We start from the raw sequence: 25,451 nt of genomic DNA on the forward strand, positions 1-25,451 counted from the left end.
ATTACCTTCATCGATTTCAAAACGAAATCAACAACTGTTCAACTTCATATAATAAAAAGAAGAAAGAAGTGAGGACGTTACAAACACGATTCCCGAAATTTGTTTTGGAAATTGTCGTTATTTTCCTATGATAAATGAGCTTGCAAAAATGAGTCCTTTACTTATTAAGAATTGAATATTATTTCCAAAATAGTAACATTCAAAATTGTCTGCTTACGTAATGAAATTAAGGAGTTGATAGAAAATGGAGTTGGACTAGGATCGTCAATCTCAAGACGAATCCGTGGAAAATCAGGGGAAGGTAAACGAGAAAACGATCCATCCTGTCCATCATCATGTCTTACGTTTATTCGCCGTCTGCATATACACACGTGAAATGACATCAAACGTCTACTTGGTTGTACTCGTTTTTTTTTTCTTTAACTCTAGACAGTTAGTCGCTTGCCTTCTGTGTTTTACTTTAAAATACTTGCAAATTGTATCGTCTACATTCGCGCGTGCCGCCGCGGTAGTTACGCGAATCTGTATCTGCGTGAGTGTGTTATGTGAGTTAATGTGCCTCCGGTGGTCGTTTACGTATGCAAGAATCGTTTACGGTGCAGTTCGTTTACGTGGACGCAAAAGGGTAAAAAAGGAACGGCCTGATCGACAGATAGTTTCACCGCCATACTCGGCCGTTCCGATTTCTACGATCGATCGCGTGTCGTATTCTCGCGTGAAAAATACAGGAAGAGCCGAATCGAGCCTGGTATCGGTCGCAACGACAACTCGTCTTGCCGAAAACGGAAGAAAAATCGCGTGGAAAGTGTCGTTCCTGTTTAATCTCGGGCTCGATCGTTCTTCGAACACGAATGTTCTCCTGACGCGACGTGGAATGTACAGGAAATGTTCCGAGACTGAAATCGGTTGTTCGATCCTTTTCGTTGGCGCAAAGTAAAACGAAAATTCGACATTCTTCTTTGTACTTCGGCTCGACGATTCCTCCAAATGGATCAAAATCTAGTCGTGCTAAATAATACTCGAGGATCGTATTTCCAGATACACAGTTCTTGTCAATGTATCTTGCGATTAATTTCAATAATATCTAATATCTAATTTTTCGATTTATTAGATCTCTACGATTTCTTTTCGTCGAGAGAAATCGCTATGAGATTCGAAGTATCCTTCTCTGTTCGATTAATCGAGGGAAATGTTGCGTGCGGGTCATCGAAACGCAAGTTCCTCGAGTTTTTTGTTGGTCGTATGACAAATACCATGATATTTCTACGCGATGCAAGTGAGAAACAGTGAGAGGATGAAATAGTGGCGGGACGAGAATTGAGAAATGGCAGGTCTTGTTGGATTTTCGCCACGGGTCATGCGAGTCCTCCACGATCGATCCCTCCGCTCCGCGTTAGCCAACGTACGCGAACAATCGTCTCTTGGTGCAGATTCTACGGTAGAAAGTGAAACGAGACCGTGTTCTTGGTGAAAAAAGGAAGGGGAGATTCGCGGGAACACAAGAGCCTTTTTTTCTCTTCTCTCGTTCGTGTTCGACGACGAACACACGCTCTTCATAGAAATTGTGCAACGTTGGTTCTCGGTGATTCTCGACGTATGTGATTACTCGCGGCGGTATTCTACTTCGTTCTCTAGGAAAAAAGGAAAGGAACGAACTGATCGATCTGTCCGTTCGGTGCTACTTGATGCGTTTTTGTACTTTCTTCTCGGTCTTTTCGATCTTGTCCCCTCTCTTTTCTTTTCGAAGCTTCCTCGTCCGTAGTCGTACCGCTTCTTTTCCCTGTTAGTACGTTCTTCTCGTTCGTTAGGCCCCAAGAAGTGACCGCAAAAGGTGTAAAAAGATTCGTGAGTTTAAGTTCCGTCATAGTCGTGTGGCGGTGGTGCGTGATGATGCAGGTGGACATGTGGCGGCAGTTCCACCGTGGGAACACCCAGGCTGCTTCTCTGTAACAACGAAATTGTGTTCGATATAGTATCGTGTCTTTTGCTTTATCTTTTTATCTAGTTGGAAAAGATCGTGATGCGGATTTAAGAACGCGTTAAGCCTTCGCAGTGTATTTTCATATATGACTCGTCGTCTTTATAAAAGCAACGAACCTGCGATCTCATCCCATTCAAGGGGGTGGCAGTGGGGTTGTCCGGTGTATAGCCGAGCACGTGCGTTGAGCATTTCTCGCAGGCGCGACGCCGTCGCGAGGACGCGTGGCAGCGTAACGCGCGGCACAGTTCCCGCGCCATTTCCGAGCACAGGGATTCCTGATGCTGATTCGGTTGTTGTTGCGGCTGCTGTTGCTGCTGCTGTTGCGTCTGCTGTTGTTGCTGTTGCTGCACGGATTGCGAGATCCCTTGCAAAGAATCCGTGCAGATCGGCGTCGGTACCGGAGCCCTCTGCGTTTCGAATTTAGCAAATCAGAGAAGAAAACGACAAAGTGAAAGTGATTTTGAGGGAACACCTTGTGAAATCGATCAACGATCGATTCACATAGTTCTGCTCGTTGATACGCGACACGGGTAACAGAAGCGGAAACGAAAAAACACGACGAACGTACGTAATCAAAGCGAATCGGTAATTTAAGCGAACGAGCAGGTTCGTTCCTCGATACTGCGCTGGCTATCGAACGGAAGGCGAGCAAAAAATGTTGCCAACAGCGCGCGCAATTACGAGCAGACGTTGAAAAAGAGAACGGACAAAAGGGGAATCGAATTAAACGGAGATAACGAAGTTTTCAACTGGAAAAAATGCAAAAATAACGGACCTTGGTCGTGGACTGAGCTTCGTGCGTTTGCAGTCGGCCGGCATGCTTCAATGAAGGATGAGTTCATGCTGCTTCGCGGAAAAATCCACGGTGGGCCACACAAAATGGAAAACAAAAGTGACACAAAATTTCATGCAATCCTAAAGTTCATGCATCGCGCGTGTTCATCGCCTGGAAAAAAGTCTCTGTTTTCTCGCCATCTGTCCACGAATTGTTTCTTTATTAATACAATCCGTGACAGAGCGGAGAAAATTGATCTAATTTGTGATCGTAGAACGATATCCCGTGGAATATCAATGTCCACGATATTCTTATTCATTTCCTCTTGTCTTTCTAATATTCGTAGTAGAAGAGAGATACTTACCCGTTCCGCCGGCATGTTTCTCCTGGTACTGTAGCAGAACTCAAAAATCGCGATCAACACGGCGAACGCCAGGCCGCACAGCAGTACAACGAATACTCCACCTATAAAACAGCACAAGAAGTTCAACTTCCAGCAAATGTAAAAATTCATCGGTCCTGGTCGCGTACAGGACGCTGTATCTTCGAATTGTTCGCTAACCCAAAAGGTTCGACGCGATTCGAGTGAAGGTTGCAGCGGTAGCGAGTCGAAATAAAGGAATAACGAGTTAGGAACATTGATATTCCCTGTTATGGAATATTAATGTTGAAATTCTACCAATATATATATAGGGTGTCTCAGAAGGAAACTGAATAAGTTTACGGATCTGTTTGACAGATTATTCCGAAACAAAGCTCATAATGCACATATTGTATATGATATTTTTGAAAAGCTATGAATCAGAGTCAAGAATATCAGGTATCGGTAGATGCTATAAAAATGCCGTGCCAATACTTTTTACAGCCATTGTAAATAAAATTCTTTTAAAAATTACCTATATTATCCACTCCCAAGGAATTCGCCTTGCTCTCCTTGCCCTTTTCAGTCCTCATACAAGTATCACCGGGACTCTTCCACCATTTGTCGTACAGCATTTGGATTTCTCCTTTTTCCTGAAGCTCGAGGATTGCCAGAGATATCTTATCTCGCCATGGCGAGCCTACAAACAATATGAACCGTTACAATCATAGAAAATCTATTCTATAAACACGGAAGAAGATAAAATTCACCCATTGGCGTAGCGATGCCGTATCCTTTGCTATCCAGAAGTCCGCCAATTTGGGTGAGATTGCAATCCCTTTGCACGATGTAATCCAACATGGTAGACTCCATTAAGAAAGCGTAATCGCCTTGAAGAACCCTCTGGATCCCTTCTTCGTAAGTGGGCACGAACACGGATGGTTTCTTGTTCTCCATGAACCGCCACATCTTCTTGTACGTCTCGATCATCGAATCCTTTAGATTGTTCGCATTACTTACGCTTCGTACTATTAAAGATAATTATGGGAAATAACTACCGGAGAGATTGCTGCGATAAGAAGGCGCTCCACTTTCAAGTAATTTGAATAAAGTAACAAAAAGTAACTAAAAGTAAATTAAATTACATTATTTTTTCATACGTGCTACAAGTTCATAGTCTACTAATACTCGTAGCAATCAATTTTCACACATTTGCATATGAAACCTGTATCTTTCTCTCTTTTCCAATCAATATAGTTGAAATACTGGAGCAGTCCTCTTATTGCTGCAAAGTATTCAATTAACCCGAACGGGACTGATCTCTAATTAAAAGATTATTTCTAGCAATTGTCATCCTCGTGGCCGCATGTCCTTTTTATCTCGAAACCAATAACATTCTTTAATCTCAATTCTCCTTGGGATATTTCTTTTTATGTAATCTCATCTCCTTGACTGCTATTCCAATATTGGCTGACAGCAATATTAAATTGCTAATATCGATTGTTCCGCTACTTCTAATTAAGGACGAACGATAAAGAAGAATTACCCTGAAGAAAGTCATGGTACTTCCGCTATCCAAGGTACCATAAGCGATGTCCGTCTGACCAGCGAGATCCTCCGCATTTTCAATAGGAGTGATCATCCTCTCGACCGTAAGGAACGCCGCCAGGTTGGCAGTATACGATGATATGATGATCAGCGTGAAGAACCACCATATGCCACCCACGATCCGCGTGCTCGTTGCCTGATCAAATTTATCAACTGCAATATCTTCAAGAAGCTATCAGACAGGTTTTACACCGGTTTAGTTAAGTTTATACCGTTTCGCGTTGAAAGTAGTAAAAACACAGACTATCGCCAAGTATTCCGGCGCTTTAAGTTTTATGAAAAGGCAAAGTAAAGTCGTGCATAGCGGCGTGATAAAAATTTTACGCCACCGCGCCTCGTGGATATCCGAGCAGAGCAACCTTCATCGATAAACTAGAGTCATCGTGGTTCCACCGCTGAGATTCTATTATCTCTGTGGCGCAATTTCGCTTCTCTAAGTCTGTAAGCGAAGGCTCGAAGCCCGGTTAATTCACTCCGCTTAATGAAACGGACCGATCGCCATCGTTCCACGTCACGGCTAACCGAACAACGCAGTGAGACTTCTTCGAGCTTCCTCTCCGGCGGACAGCTCGAAGATCGTTTTGGAATCCGAGGTTTTAGATGTATTTTCTCTGTTTGGTCAGCATCGTAGAGGGAAAAGGAAATTTCTGTAGAATATTCGCTCGCGATATGAAGTTGACAAAGTGCAATAAGAGGTTTGAATATTTTTCTTACGCGAGTCAACCACGTTAATCTTTATTTGAAATAAAGTTATGTCATTTGAGCGTAATCTTAATTACTCGCAGTACGAACGTCCATGTAAATCTAGGTTTTTAGGATAGCTATTAAAGAAACGCGTTAATTCGCGTAAAAGTGTTGCTTTATCGCCTTAAGGTTTAACAAGAACTTCGTAAAACGAGACGCATAGTAATGAAAAGTTTGTAATGTCATTTAAAATTCTAAACGTTCTAAACGTTACGACCAAACTATTGGAGACGACAAATTTTCTTGTTTATTCTGATCTTCGCCATTCGATATTCGCCAGATTAAAAATAGGAAAAAAATTATTGTTAGCACCGTTGTTACAGGACGATAATATTACAACAAAATTCGTATGTTAACAGCGTCATTTTTGAAATAGCAATTACGGAGCCTTGGTCAACCTAACCCCATGGATCGAAACGGCGCGACAAAGTCAGCGAAACGCATCAGATGTGTGGCATATTATATTTTCTGGTCATCGACTCGATATTTGCGAGTGGTTTTTTTCGTGCGAACAGGTTTCAGTAAAATAACATAAAACAGATCGTCGATTCGTTGATATTCTCGTCGATCGATCCGTCCGGTTTCCCCTTGCGGCTATTCGTCAATGTTTTTCCACTCTATTAATATGCATGGGCATTTGAAAGAGCTGGCGCAAATATATAGCCAGAGAAGAGCTTAATAATCTGTTTAATTTAAATTGAGTTATTTGCACTGTAAATTTGGTAATTACGGTTGTCAATACCTTTGAAATAAAATTGTTGAAACTGTTCGCGGTAGAATCTCTCCCTCCATATACATGTCTATGTATGTAGGTATATTTGCGTATTGTTTTTAAGGAAAGAATATGTCGCATTGCGTTTATCGAAATAAATAAATGTATCGTAATGTATTTTTCAAAAAGTTCCGTTGCATCAAACAAACGAATATTATTCGTATGATTCGTATGATTGCAACGTGTGCAACGTTACGTTTTAACAATCTGTTAATTAATCAAACGACGAATGTATTTATTAGGTCATCCCAAAAGTTTCTTTCGTTTTATAAGAAGATAATAGATGCGCAACATTTTTTGTTTTATATTTGTTCTATTACTACATACATAATTCAATAAAATAATATAACATAAGAAATGTTGTGCATCTATTATTTTTGTTATAAAACTAAAGAAACGTTTGGGACAACCTAATATTTCCGGTAAAATTGTGCCTTCTTGGCGAAACTTGAAAGAGTTAAAAAATTATTATAAATTAAACGAAGGAACATACGGACGCAAAACGTAGATATAAAAATGAAAATAAGCCGAAGAACGATCTTCTAAAATCGTATCGAACAGTGTGTTAATTTTGCACGAAAATTACAGTGACATACCTTCGGGTTCAGATCGCTACCCTGCTGCATCAGAGTGCCAATGGTAAACCAAAAACTATTGGCCAGCGAGAATTGATTCTCGACGAGTTCCGACTCTGTATGACAGGGATGAGGGTTGTTCCACTCGTACGGGCTGATCCTGGCAACCACGAACATCATCACCGAGACAAGGACGTACGCAGCCAGCACATACAGCCAGATTTGAATAGCCAGCGGGTTCATAAAGGAGAATAGTCGAGCTGGATGACTGGTCGGTACCTGTAAACGAACTTCATCTATCGTTTCGAATCGGATTATCAATCGAATCGAATAAAACATTTACTGTACCCTCGAGCGCGAATATTTTAAAGAACTGGAATTATCTTTTGATTTATTTCTATTACTTTTTATTTATTAGAAAATTTTGCAACTTCTGAAAAATCTTGAAACTTCTGTACATGCATCTTGGCACGCTGCATATTTTTATATCTCTGCTCGTTTTTATATATTTTCATTTGTTTCATACTTATCATGAATGTATAAACATCCGCAATTTAGTCATAATACGCTCAGCAGTAACTTATCTTTCAGATTCAAAGTCCATTACATTATATTGTAATTTTCGATTGATAGTATCTGTGGAAGATTTTCGCTAGATGATAACGAAGATATTATGGATTAACCGTACAGATTACCAAGGAACTATATCACATTGTTATTAAACGTGAAAGTGCATGCATATCGATTTTCATTTCAATTGCTAGCCGGCAGGCTTAGCTCATAACGTCGCTGTAAATTCTGCCTAACTGGCGAGTTCATTATCGACCGAATGTGTAAACGTGTACCGTTTGCGAGGTCGAAATTGAAGAGCGCGGTATGTTTGTCGCTTCGCGTTTAATCTCGAGCAGTTTACCGGCTACTGTTCTACAAAGAGCGATGAAAAAGCACGGCCGAATGTCACGAAACAGGGTTTTAGCATTCTAGAATTTTATTATGGTTCTTTGAATGCCGAAGTTCGGTGTAAATTTAACAGAAACCATTTTTAATTAAAACCACGTAAAAGTAAGGAAGATTTCAGTTCGATCAAAGTTTCGAATTTAAATTTGCATCAGGAACAATTTTATAATCATACTTTAAGCATCGAAATCGTAATTTCTATCCGCTTCAAAAGTCTTTCTATCTCGTATCTTGCACGTTCCACCGGTTCTTCTTCTTTCGATTTTCCACGAACCATCGAAGGAGACACTTCGTTCGATCCTTCGACAACTGTTCGATTTTAAATCGGTTAATTCCGCTTACGAAACTGTAAGAGCTGTAACGAGCGTTCCACAGACTGGCTTGTATTCTTTCTTCGATCCAGTAGAATGGCAAAGCAGGGAAGATCGTCGTCTCGGAGAATAATCTACTCTCCTTAGTCTTCGTTCATCTCGTTTGCTTTATGTTTGGTGCTTTCTTTTCATTGATGAATTGTTTCAGTTAACTCGGGTTTCTATTGCTTTCCACATGAACTCTTTCCTTTCCATTCACTTTTTAGACTTCCATTCCTTTCCTTTGACGAGCGATAAAAAAAATTGTGTCTTGTTTTACCTAAGGCTTGAACGTTCGAAGTACAGGGGGTAATTTCAACTTGGACGAAATTCTTAGACGACAATTAACTGTAACGCATGGTGAAATTTTACTATCACGCGATTTCTCCCGTGTACCAAGTAGGATTTACGAGGTCTCGTACATTTCTGCTCGCAACTGTGTTTGTTGGACTCGCTATGTTTGGCAGAAATCCAGAAAAAAGACATAATTTTGGAAATAGATCGTAGATGACTGATTGGATTATCGTGATTTCTAGACGTGCGGCATTATCTGTTGTTCGATTTATGACTTTTAAATGTAGTCAGATGCGTATCGTAGAAATATATCGTAGAAAATACCAAATATAATTATAAAGAATCTATCCGAGGATTAAGAAGAAGGTGTAGGAAGATTGACATTAAAGTTTCAACGAAAGTTAAAAAACTCTTGCATCGTCACGTAGCAATAAAATATTATTAAGTTAATGGCGCGAACGTCGAATCGATAAACGTTCCGCTGGACCACGATGTTCTGCCTTCTTTTCTTCGTTAAACGGTTTGGGAATAGACCGCAAGGAATTGTGCAACGCGCGTCTGCGGCAACAACAGATTGCAGTATCGTGGTAAGCGCTTTGACGCCGGAATCGCGGACCGTAGACGATCAATTACGATATCGAATAATTAAAGGACACCTCGACTGGGCACGCCGGCGACGCTGATTGCAATTAAGCGGTCGCATTACACTAATTAGAGAAGCTTCCTTCGTTCTACGCTGATTACATCCCGATATTGCGAAGATTCCCAAACCCCTTCTTCTCTTTGTTCCTCGATTGAAAAGAAACGAATGGTCCGACGTTTAAAAGTTTTAAACGAGACCCGTGGATCGTTCCGTTGTTTCCTTCCGTTCAATGAGAAAATTCTCGATAGAGTCGTTTTCAGTGATTGCGCGATAAAAATGTGCACAATCGAAGAAATATTTCGAGTCACTCGGTCGTATGCATAATAATAAGCAAATGGCTGTAAGTATTAAGTGCAAGTGATATTAAAAGCAAATACTAGACTTCTTGTGAATAATCTTCCGCTGTTACTAGTTAGTAAATAGTGGTAAATCTTAAGTATTAGGTTGTCCGAAAAGTTCCTTTCGTTTCATAAGGTAATAACAGATGAACAATAATTTCCGTTTTATATTATTTTATTGAATTCGAGGTGCGATAATAGTCGTTGTGATAGTGCTACTGCTATCGCACCTCAAATTGGTGACCCTGACGTGATTTACAGTGAAAGAGGTAACCGTGATAGCGCCACTGAGATTTCAATCACCGCGATTCTAAGTGTGTTTGTGAAATGGAAAATAATGACCAAGGAAGTTCAGCCAGTCAGATGGTCAGCATGCCTTTACTGCAACCCACGAACACCATGGCATGCTTCGCTCTATTGGAGAGGTAATTCGAGGCAGCGGAGATCACGAACGACAAAATAAAGTTCAGGACATCGTAGACATAATGACGAATCCCCCAGCCACGGGGCGATACGAGAAACTGAAATATCAGCTCTTTCGCATATTAACTGATACAGACAGTGCTCGGATAAAGAAGATGGTGGAAAACGAAGAGATGGGCGATAGGAAGCCATCTCAATTTTATCAGCACCTTAGAAAACTCGCTAACCCCTCCACGCCTGATAATTTCATCCTCACGCTGTGGAGGAACCGATACCCTCGCCCGCATCAGGCGTATCCTTGCCGCAGTCGACGACACTAACCCTGAAAAGTTAATGCGATCAGCGGACCTTATAGCAGAGGAATTTTGGAGATGATCACCAGCGTACTGCCCGAATAACGACGGTAATTGATTCACCAGCTGAAAACGCTGGAACGAATGAAACATGGCTCGCCCCTTTCAACGCGTTAAGTGACCAAGTGAACCAATTGAGGGCCCAGATGAGTGCGCTAAATTTCAATCATCGTGCGGTGTGGCAGGGCGTTTATAGCGTACGGTCGTAGGCCTCCGTTCGTCTTTAGTATGACGTGCAGAGGTGATGTCCATGGACTTTCCGTTGGCTTCATCACTCCTGGCTCGATCATTGTCTCGTATCCTGCCATCTGCTTGCGTCGGTCGGAGGTGAGGCGTCGAGGTTTGCTGAAGGTGGAAGGGGCCATTTCCGTGTTCGTCGTAGCGGTAGGTCCAGATTGCACAGTCTAAGTTCGCGGTGATAGAAGTCTCGGTAGCGCTATCACGGTCACACAACACCTCTTTCGTTGTAGATCACGTCGAGGTCACCAATTTGAGGTGCGGCAGTAGTCGGTAATAGTGCTGATGCTGGTGTAGATATCGTTGAGGGGTTATACTGCTGCTTTTTCTTCTCATTTAGATGTCGCGGAAGAAAAATCGGACTACGGGCGCCAGGATTTGAACCCGGGTCCCGAACGTTCGTAAACCTAAGAGGCTAACCACTGCGCTGTTGAGTGCCGCAACAAATTAGGTATGATTCATTTTGTTCTATTTCTATTATTATGTTCGTGCGTAATTCGATAAATTAATATAAAACAAAACACATTGTGCGTGTATTATTTCCTTATAAAAGAAAAGAAACTTTTCGGACAACCTAATATTTAAATACTATTTCTGGTAAATACTTCGTCTCTTATGCATACAGATTCGGGTATTTAGTTAAAAAGTCACTAACGAAAGCTTCCATTTGCCTTTGTGCATTCCCAATGTCATCCTCGCGAGTTAAGAATTTAATAAGGAATCAACTTGGAGATTCTTTATTTTAGAATAATTTAGAATATTTATTTTATTACTTTAGAATATTTAGAATATCCTTTGCCGTGTATATCTGCTAATTGTTATATAAATATAAAGAAAATGGAAAAGTTGACGAAAATACCTAAACATTACCCTAGGCGACATGACCACACACAATGGGCTATCTTGATTGTTATATGAACTAAGAAATTCTGCACAAATGAGAACCGCTATTCCAGAACAGCTTGTTTTCCACAATACGCGACAAAAGAATAGCCTTCGTTCTCGGCGTATTTGCTCGCTGGGGAAAGTAACTCGAAGGGAGAAAATTTGCTGGCAATTAACGTGGTCGCGCTATGAATTAGCAAGAACAACGGTAACAACAAAAACCGTGCGAATAACGATTTCATTCGTGATTCGAATACTACCAGTGGCGTATACCGTGTTATTTATAAGCAACGAGTTTGTACCAAGCCAAAAGGGAGAAAAAAAAAAAGGTATCTTCACTTTGCTTTGAAACAAGCAAACACGGCGGTGAAATTGAAACAAGCTGCAGCAAAATATTAATTTCCACGGCGAACGTGAAACGAAATTAATGAAATTTCCTATCGTTTAAAAAGCTGGCAAAGTTAAGCGATTAAGCATGCTGTTTGTGGCGAGTTATGGCGTTCGAGAATTGGAAATAAATGCTTTCTTTTATTTCCTCGTTTCTTGTTATCCGATGTCGTCTCTTAATACCTCTTGAAACTTCTATGAACATGAAATAAAATGTTAACAAAGACAAGTTCATTTTTGGTAGGTTTAGATTTAACTTGTCTTCCAAAGTGAACACGATAACAAACTCCTTCATTTTAAGTTCAAATCAATCGTGGATATCTAATGAATCATAAATATAAATCAAATATTATGGATAATTGTATGTTACTTGATTTTGGCGACGAAATAAAAAAGTAAGGAAAAATACGATAGAAAAGAGAAAGAGGTGAAAGATCGAGAAGCGAGAAGTGGAACTGACACGGTCGTTCTGTAAATTTGGCCCAATTGAGAAACGGCCGATTGGGTTTTCCATCGTTAGCCGGCAAATAAAAGACAAAGCGTGGAACGAGGCTGAAACTGAACGAAGCACGATCGTCTAGAAAATTTTATATAGGAGTCGCGACGCTCGTTTGTCTTTCTTGCTGTCGTTACTGTCGTTGTTGTTCCTCCATGGTACGCACACTAAAAAGCTGGCTTTACATTAGTTCAGTCGCTGAGCCAAGCGATTATATTCCAGTTGTTTGACTGGAAATCGATCAATGTCTATGTTGTTCCAAATTCTTTTTATCGTTTAAAGTGGTAGATTGTAATGACAATAGACACACTGTACTACGTGTCAATTAGTATTGAATATCGAGATGTTTAGATGACACCAGTAATGCCGGAGTGTTGTGTTCTCGATGCTGAGAGTCAATACTGGATAGTAAAATAAACCCGAATCATCGAATCATCGTTGGACTGGTTTGCTTATTAGAATGGCGTCCCTGTAATGGCATGGGAACATTGTTTTCATTATTCCAACAACGACCCTGTGCTGGATTGGATCACCGGACTGGAATGCCACTAGACCAGTGTAAACTCAGCCTAACATTGTTCGCTGAGTTACTGTTGTGAATTTCTAGCATCGTTTCTGCGAGAACTTTGCGGTTTATCAAAGTGCCTGATTTATTTTCTGATTTATTACGAGGCAAATGATGGTTTCTTCGTTAAGAATGCATTGGAAGTGGAATCTTTTTTATGAAGAATCGGCAATAAAATACGAGGAGCAGAAATCTAATAATAATTCCTACAAACTTCTATTCATTCAGCTCACAAATAACGCTGTTTTCGTTGGCAGATGCATTAGGTGAAGATAATCAACTATCTGTCAGTAATTAATCAGCGATGAATTTCTTCACACAAATAGAATTCTTTGCCATCTTTCCATTAAATTTCCTATCTCTGTTTCAGAAAATTTCCATCACGTACACTTTCATCACCCTATTACTATTCCATCACTGAACCGTAATTTAAAAGTACATTCGACACATTTTGTTCGCAAACTGGATCACCCGTTATTCGCAAAAAACCAACTCAACGAAAGAAATATCGTTCCAAACGATCGACTTAACGGAAAAGGCCATGGAATCAGCTGGTCAAACGGAAATCGAATTTCTCGCTCGACCGGATCTCCGGCTAATCGAATGTTTCGAGCGCCATCATCTGCGGGTCTAATTAGCACGTGGCACCACGTGGTGTGACCTGTCACGCCAATTTCTCACGCGTCGCGAAATAATAATCGTCGCTTGAACACGCACCACGCGAATATTTATTCATTTGCGACGCGTTCACGACGAGTTCAATTCGATCGCGCCGATTTGATCAGCGATCCTTTCCAGCTGTATGAATCGTATCTATGTATGTACATTGCACACGTATGAGTGTAGATCGATTTGAAACGCGGCTCGAGCCGGACGACATATCCCCGGAAACGATACACGTTACGTTTTGGTCGATTGACGCGGTCTCTGTTCCGTGTCGCGAGTAAAATTGAAAAGCGTGTTAAGGCTGCTCCGTGGTCTCATTGAAATCGATCGATCGTTCAAGGTCGTTTTCTCCAACAACGCTACAGTATAATTTTAAGAGTATTTTAAAGATATAATCTGATTTTGGCGGTGATCTGTACTACAAGTTTCTGAAATTCATAAAGCAAACGAAAGAAGGCAAGTGGGTAGACTAGTTGAAAATTAAGATACGGTTTGGTCAATTAATTGCAGATAAACAACGAGGAGATTGGAGAATAACGTGGTTTAAAAAAATGCAATTTATAACTTTCCATGAAAACACAAGTATTTTAATACGCTCGCAGTGATGAAAGGAGAACCGAAAAAGTAGAAAAAAAGAGAGGGTGAATTACAAGGTATTTTAATGTACAGATATAACTTTCAGGTTGTCGTACTGCAACTGGGAAAGCAATAAAAGGTTCACGCGAGTTTACTTCTGTCGTTCGTTCTCGTTCCCAAGTTATGGCTGTTTCTGCGTTTTAGTAGCCCTTTCGTGACGATGTCGCCTCTTAGCGACTATTCGTTCTTTAATCAAGAGAACAGACTAATACGGATGTTATAAATTTTCAACATTATATGATGAAAAGGTAAAAAAAAAAAGAAAAATCACAAATACAGAAATTAATAGGTATTTAATTAAATGGTCACAGCAACGTAAATGTTATAGCTAGTCGCGAGACCAATTTAAACAGCCAGAGATACAAAGGCACGCAGAAAAAAGTCAGATTAACCAGTGAATGGTAGTATAAGTGGTAGAATCGGAAATATGAATTTCCGGATGAGAATGAGCGCGGTATCGAATCGAGCCGGATTAAACGAGTGTTTTATTTGGACCAGCGATTCTTTTAAGCGCGTTCGATCTCTCGTTTCCTTCGAAAAGGTAGATGGTATCCACAGATTAGGTAAATTGCAGATATTTACACATTCAAATACATTTTTATCATTTCTTCTCTTTTTTTTTTTTTTTTTACTTTTACATAAAATAGAACAAAATTCTTAAAGAATCTTACCTTGAAGAGAATCGAGATGCCAAGGTTCATGAACGGTTTCGTAAAATCGATCACGCTTTCGCGGGCGTAATTGATGGTCATCGAGCCGACTGCCAAGTCTGCTTTCTGCGAATAGAGACGGATACGTTCGATTAGTCGACGGACACAAAGGAAACGACGTTGCTTCGGCAAAACTGAGGACATAATGTTCCGTAAATGCAATGCGGTTAGATACATGGATCTATACATTCTTTAAAAGAAAAATAAGTATGAAACATGGTATATAAGATGTAGAAGTACGAAGGATAATCACGAGAAGACGTAGATCAAAGTATCTAATCGTAATTCACGAAAATGTGATGGAATGTATGGATTCATTTGCCGGCGGTTGTATTTGGTGGTTGTGTGTCTCCTACCTTTCTCCATGTTCTTTCACGTTTCTGCATGTATCTGTATCTCCTAAATCTAATTTCCTATGTCTAATCGAAAGCAGTGAGAGTGGCGGTGTTCTTGTGAAATGACGTGCAATTGGTGCAGGATTTAAGACTTGCTACGGAAGCAAGGGTAAAACGCTAGGAAATCTACTCGCTTTTTAAATGTACATCATTTCAAATTCTACGTCTACGTTAAAATCACCTCGTGTGGACATTACGTAGGTACAGTGAAATTTCTATAGGGTTCGTTATTTTTTATTTCCTATCTTTAGAACGATATCCCATCGAGGTTCATGAAAACCGGTAAAGAAATCGAACGTCGTTAACCCGTGGACGAATCGTACGATTCGAATTCATTGAAAAATCCATTCAATCTGTGTCCAGGTTTCGCAAAAACCGAAGAATCGCTCGAGGACTTGATAGAAGGGAAAAGATTTGGCCGAGAAAACGGTTTTCGGGACTACGATGCAAAACGCGGTATGCATACGCAGCCGAGATACGTTATCTCGCTGCTTTTTCAGCGTCTGGAAAAGCACTTGCTGTGCCATAGGGCACGCCATGAGACTAGGCAGATTTATTTCTGGCTGCGGCTGCTTGGAAACCGTATATGTGGTCACGACCGATAAGGCTGGCTGAAAGAAACCGCTCAGCTCACCCCTTCGCGTGTCTTCCCTCCATTTCTTCCTTTGTTCTTCTATCTCGTTCGATAAAACGATCGTTCTAACGACCGTTTCATCAAATACTTAATAATTATCCTTGTATCTCGTGGTACTTTAAATATGATTTAAATAGAATGATCGAAATGTTCAAACTTTCTACCGACAGTGTACATTGCCTATACGCGTTTTATTCTTGATCTTTTTCGTACAAGTTTTACACTGGAGTCGTCGTCGGTACTTCCAGCGTTGATGGCATTAGAATATATTCCAGAGGTGAAAAAGATCGAAAAGATTCAGCCTGCAGCGAACAGAGAGCGGCAGAGAGGTAAAGAGAAAAATTAAAGTAAAAAAAACAGTTCTCCACGAACATCGTGACTCTCGTCGAGATGGCCTGTTTTTCATGGAAACGCATCGAGAACGTAACGTAACGTAACGTAACGTAAAAAACGATCGGTTAAATCAATTTGCCGAGCCATCGACAGAGCCGGCCGTCGAACCAGACTTTTCGAACACAGTTCCTCGCGCAGAATCACCGATGATTGAGCCAGAATTTTCTTCCTTTTTTTTTAATCCAGTCCTACGAGGAGTCGGCGAGAGTTTCGTCAGCGTTCCACCTTGCTTTTCTTTTTTTTTTTTTTACCAGCCATTCGGATCGTTTCGATCGTGCTGCCGTAACTTCGTTCGAAAACTGCATTCCTGAATCGGCAGAGAGGTTAGACGTAGGGAAAATAAGCCTCTCGTAATATCGAAGGAATTTTCAAATGGAACGTTTTAATTATTTCCTATTGATCGAATATTTCTGCAGCGAACGCATTTACGCGATATCGGCGCGCTATTTATTTACCTATGTGTACCTATGTGAAAGAGAAGAAAAAGAAAGAAGAGGCTCGTTCATTAATCACGGGACTCGCGTAAATTATATACACATCTATCGCCATTAGAGAGCGAAAGGGAATTCTAAGTAGAGCCACTTATTCAAACCGAGTTCCCCTTCTTCTTTATTACAGAAAAATCGCGGCGATTAAGTCGCACTTTTCCGTTGGCGCGCCACTGCCTAGACACGAGAATTATTAATGATCATCTGACAAAATTAATAACAGCAACCTCGGATGATTTAGCGCCGTCCGCTTTGTGCCAGCTGTCGTGCTAGGTACACGGTGGGAAAAACTCCTAGCCGCAGGAAATTTCTCTTCGTTTTCAGTCCTTTGCAATCGCGCACCCCTTTAAACTGGTTTTCGTTTAACCGTTAATTATCTTTTGCTCCGACTAATTCTCCAACCAAGTTTCTGTTAATTCCATTTGTCGAGGAATTCCGCTGTGATTTTAAGTTCGAATACATGGCGCGCGTGCGCGCGCTCGATTTTCCCTAACGTTTCGCAATTGCGCGGGCGCCTGTGTTTTTGCTCGACTAGACTGTAAACGCGAGAAAATTATTGCCGCGCTAATTTCTCCGAAACCGCGATATTAATTTGTTCCACGGACGCAAAGATCCGCGAACCCCGGATTCATCCATTATGCATCGCGCAGGAAAGTACACATTCGACTTGAGCTTTCTAGAATACCGAATAGCCCGACTCCGACGTTTGAGATTTATTGCGAAAGTAGTTTCTGGAATTTCCCTGTTAAGAGAAAGAGAGAGAGAGAGAGAGAGAGAGAGAGGGAGTTGGACGGACACATCTACTATTATACGCGCGAGCTTTATATTTTTTACGACACGACGGTTTTAATTTCGTTTGTCCTTTTTTTTTTTCGCCAGAATATGATCCTGAAACAAACGAAGCGTTGCTATATTTTACAGATTCATTTCGAAGTAACGCATACGGGGCGTTGGTCGAATGAATTTTCATCTCTTTTAATGCAATTTTCATCTCTCCCAAGGGCTGCACAGAGTGTGCAAGAGGAACGTTCCGTCAAGTTGTTGGTAACGCGCTAATTTGCTAACTTTATCACTGATAGTATTTGATTCCCGGTTGGCAGAGATCTGCTAGACGTAATCCGCACTTAATCAATCGGCTGTGCGCGTATTAGCTGCTACCTAGGTCTCATTTGGTTGACGGTTGAAGCTACTATACACGGAACCATGGTTTCGCACCTCTCACACGAGCCAGTAGGGAACACGGTGCACGCATTTCCATCGTTCCGTTGCATCGGCTCGCGATTTGCATTGCAAATTGTTTCCCCGGAATGTGTTGTCGCACCCACCGTATCTTTGTTGACGGTAGTTAGCCGAGAACTTGCACTTGGAACTCGGAGTTTCGAATTCGCTAGGGAATTAACGAAGGGCAATTCATTATCTTCGTTTTATCGCTTTTCTTTTTAATTTGTATACAAGTTAAACAATTTTTTATCACGATGGATATTGAGAAGCTTATTCTAGTTTCAAGTACTACTACAGTGTACTGGAGATATAATTTATTTAATTTAAAAAGAAGTTTAAATAATAAATCGAATTTAGTGATAATGAAACTCTCGAGTTCGCAAGACAAGTATCTTAGCAACCGCGCTAAAGATTCTCCAAGTTCTTTTTATTTGATATATTAGAGCTACGTGTGTAATGTACGGAATAGACATTTCATAATGCAATCATCAATTCATTGCTACATTATTCATTCTTCCTCCAGGATATTCATTATCATTTTAACGAACTTTTAACAAACTTTTAACCAATTTTTATTAAACTGTATACTCTTCTTCTCTCGCTCCATCATCATTGAACGATGAAGCATGTGCGAAGATATATCTTCGTACTTGTTACGTTTTCAATTAGGTTATGTCAGGTGGTTTTGTCAATAACGTAGATTTTTATTTTAATACTGAAACTATCGACAAGACTACCCAATTTATAATTGGCTGTGACAATTTTTACAGAACTGCAACTCTCGGTCAATTTCAATTCATTCGTAATCAAATTGCATGTTTGTAATTAATCGAAGACAACGTGGGAAAAATATAAATCTATTCCTGTTGATTTCCTAACTTTTATGCCAGTTAGTGGATAATGCAAAGATAGAGAAAAAGCACATTCAACTCTAAAATTGCTCTTTCGTAAAAGACAGCAAACACATATGACTTCTTTATGCTTTTCACTTGTGATCCGCGGTTCTATTGTAAATCGATATTAATTTATTTTGTGCTGCTTTAAAACGCCTGTAAATGCATCCGTGACGTACAAAATCCTATAAATAAAGCAACATTCCCAGGGTGTACTGAACCCGCGCTTCATCGTAGATGCTTCAGTATCCTCGTCTATGGGGACACTTGCTTCAACTATCCGAAATGTACTTACGAGCAAACGTAATGTGTACTCTCCAGAGCGTGATCGTGACGAGGTTGCGGCGTGGCGGCGCGGTTACATGTAAATTTCCACGAGCGTAGACGCTTCGAGAATAGACATACTCACCTTGTCTATCAGCTGGCGGACTATTCCGTTCCACTCGCCAGTCTCGTAATCGTAAACGCCGTACTTGCCATCCGGCACGAGCTCGATCCTGTAGGCGAAGCCCACCATGTGAGCTATCTCCTTGAGTAGGTCGATGCAGAAGCCCTCGTAACGTGCGTTCCCGCTGAAATTCCCTCTGCTCTTCAGCATTACGTACGGCTGCTCCTACGGGGACCATAAAAAGGAGCTACTACCTTTTGTCCTCTTCTTCTTCCTCTTCTCTTTTCTGACCTCACTTTCCCCATCTTTTTTTGCTTTCTCTTTATCCGTACGTATCTGTAAGACTCTTTTTTCCCCATCCTATAGTACCTCGCTTCTACCACATCATTCATATGTTTTATCTTCTACTTTTGTTTTATTAACCTTCCCTTTTTCATTAAGATCCCCTGTTCCTCTCTCATTTTTCGAGCGTTTCTACTTGAATATTAATCATTTTTTCACTACTCTATCCCTTCGTAGCTTCTCTAATTTGCTTTTAGTTTCCTTTCATCTTTGTCAGAAAGTTTTCTACCCACTCTTTGTAAGGATAATCGGTTACACAAATGAGAAGCTAGCTTTTCTTTTCTTCTTTCTAACATTTCAGCTTTTACTACCAACGTTCCTCAAGGCATTTAACTGTAAGATAGCTGCTACTTTGTACCAATCTACAGTTCGACTTATAAATTATTAATTATTATTCTTCGCATATAGTGTCTCCTACTCGAAAGTAGCCGAGAAAGGGAAAAGAGAGAGACAACGTTTGTCGACGATCGAGCCTCCATTGTTCCACGTGTCTCGAACGAATCTGATCGATATTTACCGCAAATGCACGACGCGTAGAGCCTCGTACTGGACGGCGTTCGATGCTGATTACCGGCTAAATGGATTACCACTCGATAGACTATTACCACGAACGTTCCCTCGGGATAATGTAGCCACGCGTACAAGGCAACTCAGCTGCAAGAACGTGGCAAAGGCAAACGAAACGACGAAAGAGAGTGTTTCTACCTGCGCTTTCTCTCCCGCATGGGGATTTTCGACGCGACGGTATAATTCATTTTGAAAGTAAAAGTCTCGAATGAACGCGACACTCTGGATGGGTAAAATGACTCGAAAATTCACCTAATTGGATTTTAAACACTCTCTGTGTACAATTCGGCGCAAAATATTACCTACATTCTCCATTCGCTTATAATTTATAATTCTAATAATTTTAATATTTCTTCTTCCTATTTTAATCTTTGCATTTTGTATTTTAGTTTTATAAGAATTTTCTACTAACTTTCATAACAAACGAACTCCTAAAAGGAATTTGTTCCTTGAAAATTAGAAAACAAACGCGTGCTTATGTAACGAAATTGGGAAATTTTACAAAGCAACAATCCTATAAAACATTCAAGGAATCGAGCAGTTTGTCTTTTGAGAGGCTCGAATAAGACTCAAACGAAAACTCATTTGAACTCGTAAATGAACTTTGCCACCTACTTTGTGACACGCGGTACGATTGGGGGAGGGGAATGAAAAGATCTTGTTTTCCAGATACACGTGTGCTCGCTGAACACAGAAGAGACCCGTGTAATTTGCGGTGATGGAGTGGTTTGTGGTCGAGTAATTGGAAAATCGAATTCATTTAAGTTTAATTTAAGTTCCGCCAGCGGGGCGGGGTGTTTCGGTAAATGTGGAAATCCAGAGGCGTGCTCGCACATCGAACCTTCGGTATTCTCCCGAATTGCAAATTAGGCATGTGTGTTCGCGAGTTCCGTTAATCACGTCAACTTTACCCGGAAACGAACAGATTCCCGAAGAGGAAGACAGAGAAGTTCCGAAATTTCTGCGTTATGACAAGAATCCCTATCCGTGATTAACTTTTCATCCTAATCGAGTCGTTTGCGTAACCATCAGGTGATTTGAAATTATTTTATAGCAGAGTATAAAATCTTCTAAACATTATCTATACATATACTTAGTATTTCCTCAACGAATAAGTAATTTCATGAATCAAGATTTACAAGAAGTATCAGTTTTAAAGTTAAAAAATTCCTGGAACCTAGTTATCATAGTTACTTCCTTTACAGTCTCTTTAAATAATAATGATAATAATAATTTTTAAAGAAATTTACACAGCAGTTTTCCCAAATTTAAACTCACATAGGAACTCACATAGGATATTTTGATTAATTATCTACGACGATTAGTAACGAGGTTTTAATACTTCTACTATAACATAATACGTATAGTATACTATGATATAATTATAATATAATAGGTCGAAATTTATATGAGATGACAGTAGCCTCTGAAATTCAACCTTCGTAGAAATACAACTATTCATATACAACAACTTAATGGATATATGATTAATTAAATATGTACATCTGTATTTAAGTAATTTGTTGCAAATTCTTATATCGTGTTATTTTATCATGAAAGAAATTTGAGGACTTGGTTCATAGGTTTCTCAGTGGTTCGCGTTGACTAATGTCAATTAACAGCTTGTGATCCATGCTCGATTTATGGGCTTTATTACGCGATGCGGTGACAGTCGGTGATTTAGCTTCGACTCCTCGGTCAGACGAGGCGAGACAAGTCGCGCGAATGATCGATTACGATGATTTAGAAGGTGGACAGGTCTGAATAAACGACGAGTCGAGAGACGCCCAAAACGTCTAATAATCAGCGCGACTACAAAAGTGTCTTGTGAACGGAGGTGGGTTCGGCCTTTTATGTTGCTCTGTATCATCCTGGTGAGAGGTGATTTTAATCGAAATGGAGTGATCAAAAAATCCTTTTCGTACGTTGTGTTGCAACTTTCGCCTTCGATTCATACAGCGAATCTTCGTGGTGTAACAAGTATTTCACCCTTGAATCCTATCGAGAGTCGAAGTGTTTCACGCTTATTCAAAGTATTCCCGAGGGACTGTCTATTACCTACACATGTCCTTTATCTATGTTTATCTATGTATCTGTGTTTACAGCAACCACCTAATTCACTGACACTAAGAGTGCATTGTTACGTTAACGCTTGAATTATGGAACAGGACAATTTGATATGCGAACTAAAAGTTACGTTATCTACATTAAACGTAGAAGATATTTGATATTCCGACATTTAGTAGTATTCAATGTCACATAATATTATTTCATTATTAGAATAGAATTAATGTCCCTCGATAGATAACGTAATTTTTAATTACGATACCAATTGGCGCATTCCATATTGAAGCGATAACGTTTCAATTTGTTAAACGTTAAATTCGAGTGTCTAGGCTAATGTAACTATCAGGTGCGTTTGAGACTATTCACAAGTGTAAGGAGACATTAAATCGTTATGTGAACTTGTATCGACTAAATGATTAAAAAGAGTGATCTAATATTGGAAAGAGACAAAGACAGTCTAGAGAATGTTAACTGTGTAAGATTGGTTAGAGTGTATATCTATAGTTACCTAGGTGGAAATCACGCGCGTGGGAGAGAAAGGTGTGAGAACCAAGTGAGATGAGAGAAATTAAACAAACCAAATCATACATGTCGCATGAGTTCTCTGACGATGCCGTTCCACTCCCCGGTTTCCGGGTCTTTCGCGCCGTACTTCCTGTCCGGTACCAGCTCCAATCTGTATGAGAAGCCGACCTCCCTTGCCACCGCCTCCAGTAGGTCCACGCAAAAACCGTAAAACCGCGCGTTCCCCGTGTAGTTTTTTTCGTAGTGCATCATCACGTACGGAATTTCCTGTGTCGCAACAGGGGGTCCATGCAAACAACGGAACACGCTATCAGATCTGTACGATACACGAGCCTACACAGGACGATACATGTTTCACGTTCATACGGTTCCCTAATCGCTCCCGAGAGGCTTTTCCAAATGGGAGAAATTCGCATCGCTAGCTATTTTCAACGTCATCGATCGAATAATTATCGATTTATCGCGTAGAAACTATCAGTGTCTTCTAAACGCTAAAAAAGTCGATAGCGTACGATTTATCGTAGTTCGAGCTGCCTCGAACAATTGTAACAATTAAAATTTTTATTAGTGAAATTTCTCACGTCACAAGTTAATATATTTCGCTGTGTAATAATAAAACAAATGAAATTTTAGAAATGACAAGTCGCTTGATAGTTCTACTTAGGGAAAAATTGTGAAAATGAAAAGTCTATAACTAGTCTAGAACTTGTAACTTGACGGTTTACTGCTATTGTTGTGCAAAAGGGTCCTGGAATGCGATACGACAATTTCATGTTCCTATATTCGTTTTTTGAAAACTTGAGAAATATTTCAAAAGGAAAATTAAACAAAGATCGCATACAATTTGCTATAATCCGAACCAGGATACCTACGACAATTTTGCGTTTCTACGTTTATCCTATTTGAGCGGAGGAAAATGGCCCTAACCTCTGGAAATCTTCGAGCCAGACTATAGCAACTCTATGTTGGTTCGATTGTTAGCGATTTCACGACTCGTCGATGCAGTCGATTTTATCCCCGGGAAATGTAGAAATTTTATACCACTTTAGCCTCTATCCTTCGATCGGAACGACGCGTTAGGTAGTACGGATACCGGACATAAAGTACGAGGTTCCGTTACGTGGACTTCGCCACGGTGGCTCGTAAATATCCTTCCTACGGGTCATTGACAATGATCACTTTATTGCTCGAATCTTCGTGTCGAAGTCTTTCAGGTGACGTGTTATTACTCGTGTGCCTGAAACGTCACCTAACATGATCAATTCAGTAAATCGTTCCTCAACTTTTTACGATGCGATCGTTCGATGACATTCCATTGATTTCTCCATTCTTATCAAATTTTCCTACACTTGTTGCTTCGATATTATCCACGTATTGTAAAGTTCTACTTCGAGTTTATTTCGGGTACGTTTCATTTTCGATTAACAGTACGAAAACGTGGTTTGTGATTCGCGCGAAGCTTAAAACGATAGACGCGAAAACGTATCGAATTAGTCCTTCTGCGATTTATTGAAATGGGAGAGATTGCCTTTTCGTGATTTTAAATAGGAATGAATGACATTTGAAAGAGGAAAATTCAGTGGTTAAGACTCACCAATATAGTGATGACGAGCAGAGTGACATTCGCTGATCCTGGCTCGAAAAATGCCGCGGTGTCCGTCACGTTGACGCCGGCGCCTGGACGCCATTCACCGACCTATTTCATTCTCATGTGATTTTTTATGATGTCTGTGAAAAAATTTGAAGCGATGGTTAAACAGAGAGTGTACCTTGACGAGCGAATGTTGCTTCAGTTTCAGCAGGTCCAGCTTGAATTGAATTCTGCGCCCTTCTTTGAACTCGATGGGACCGGAAATACCCTTCATCTCGACCTGAAGATCAAGATATGGTGGTTATTTATTTGAGAATTGTATTTTGCATACGCAAGAATTATCGTGGAAGGAATAGTTTGTCAGTCTTCAATATCTTGGTTACTATTAACTGAGGAAAGAAATAGGACATTAATCGCACACATATTTTCATATATCTTACACACACACAAACGCACGCACGCTCTCCCTCCCTCTCTCTCTCTCCTTCTCTCTCTCTCTCTTATATACACATATAAAATATATATAGTTCTAGATAACAAAAGGTAACTTTTAATACAACTTAAGCCGAACAATGTGTACCAACTATAACAGTTTTCAACTTCCAAAAGTCTCAGATCTTAAAGAGACCAAACTCGCAAGAAAATCTCCCTGAAACTCACGAGCTAAAATAAAATAAAAGACATCTCTCTATTGTCTGTCCGCAAAGATAAGTTCGAAAAAAATCTTTTCACGATCGTTGAATCATAATTGCGCATTTGCACCAGAGTCAGTGGCCGTCGAGGAGAAAAACGGAAAGGTAACGCGGAACTAAAGACACGACGAGGAGATTAAAAAGTCCGTCGGGGTCAAAGCTACCCGGTCCGTTTCTCAAATTTATGCGGTCCACGATCTCCTGGACGACGGGACACGAGCTAGAGACGCGTCATCCGGCACGTTCTCAAAATATTTTCGCGCGGTTTAGCCAGGGGAGTAAGGAAGCGTGGATCAAGCGTCTCGGCCAGCTTCCGCTTGGACTTCGTCGCGCGACGAAAGCCAGCCTAACGACTTCCGTCGTCGAAGGATTCGCCGCAATAACGACTTTTTAAGAGTGGTAACTCTTAACTGGAGTAAGAAAACGCCTCTGATCCCATGGAACGATGTCATGCAAGTTAAGGACGAATAAAATGCGCGATAATCGTAGTTTTTAAGAA

At 40.4% G+C, this 25,451-nt stretch overlaps 1 protein-coding gene across 6 annotated transcripts in view; it reads right to left on the minus strand.

Annotated features, from left to right (window-relative positions):
• Positions 1-326: 326 nt before the first annotated feature.
• LOC122566726 (glutamate receptor ionotropic, kainate 2) overlaps positions 327-25,451 on the minus strand; it is a 112,210-nt gene continuing 87,085 nt past the window's right edge. Inside the window, exons 9-20 of one of the 6 annotated variants that reach the window (XM_043724387.1) lie at positions 24,439-24,540; positions 24,264-24,365; positions 22,733-22,936; positions 19,190-19,393; positions 14,718-14,822; positions 6,838-7,095; positions 4,664-4,861; positions 3,888-4,113; positions 3,653-3,817; positions 3,121-3,221; positions 2,098-2,388; positions 327-1,944 (exon numbers count right to left, since the gene is read on the minus strand). In XM_043724387.1, the coding sequence (XP_043580322.1) occupies positions 1,852-1,944; positions 2,098-2,388; positions 3,121-3,221; positions 3,653-3,817; positions 3,888-4,113; positions 4,664-4,861; positions 6,838-7,095; positions 14,718-14,822; positions 19,190-19,393; positions 22,733-22,936; positions 24,264-24,365; positions 24,439-24,540 (2,049 nt within the window). In that variant the 3' untranslated portion in view covers positions 327-1,851. Of the gene's footprint in view, positions 1,945-2,097; positions 2,389-2,756; positions 2,928-3,120; positions 3,222-3,652; positions 3,818-3,887; positions 4,114-4,663; positions 4,862-6,837; positions 7,096-14,717; positions 14,823-19,189; positions 19,394-22,732; positions 22,937-24,263; positions 24,366-24,438; positions 24,541-25,451 lie in introns of those variants that run through there. The other 5 variants (XM_043724392.1, XM_043724390.1, XM_043724388.1 and 2 more) reach the window with 5 other exon arrangements.

Source organism: Bombus pyrosoma, linkage group LG4, assembly GCF_014825855.1.
Source record: "Bombus pyrosoma isolate SC7728 linkage group LG4, ASM1482585v1, whole genome shotgun sequence".
In the NCBI taxonomy this organism is placed as follows: Eukaryota; Metazoa; Arthropoda; class Insecta; order Hymenoptera; family Apidae; genus Bombus; species Bombus pyrosoma.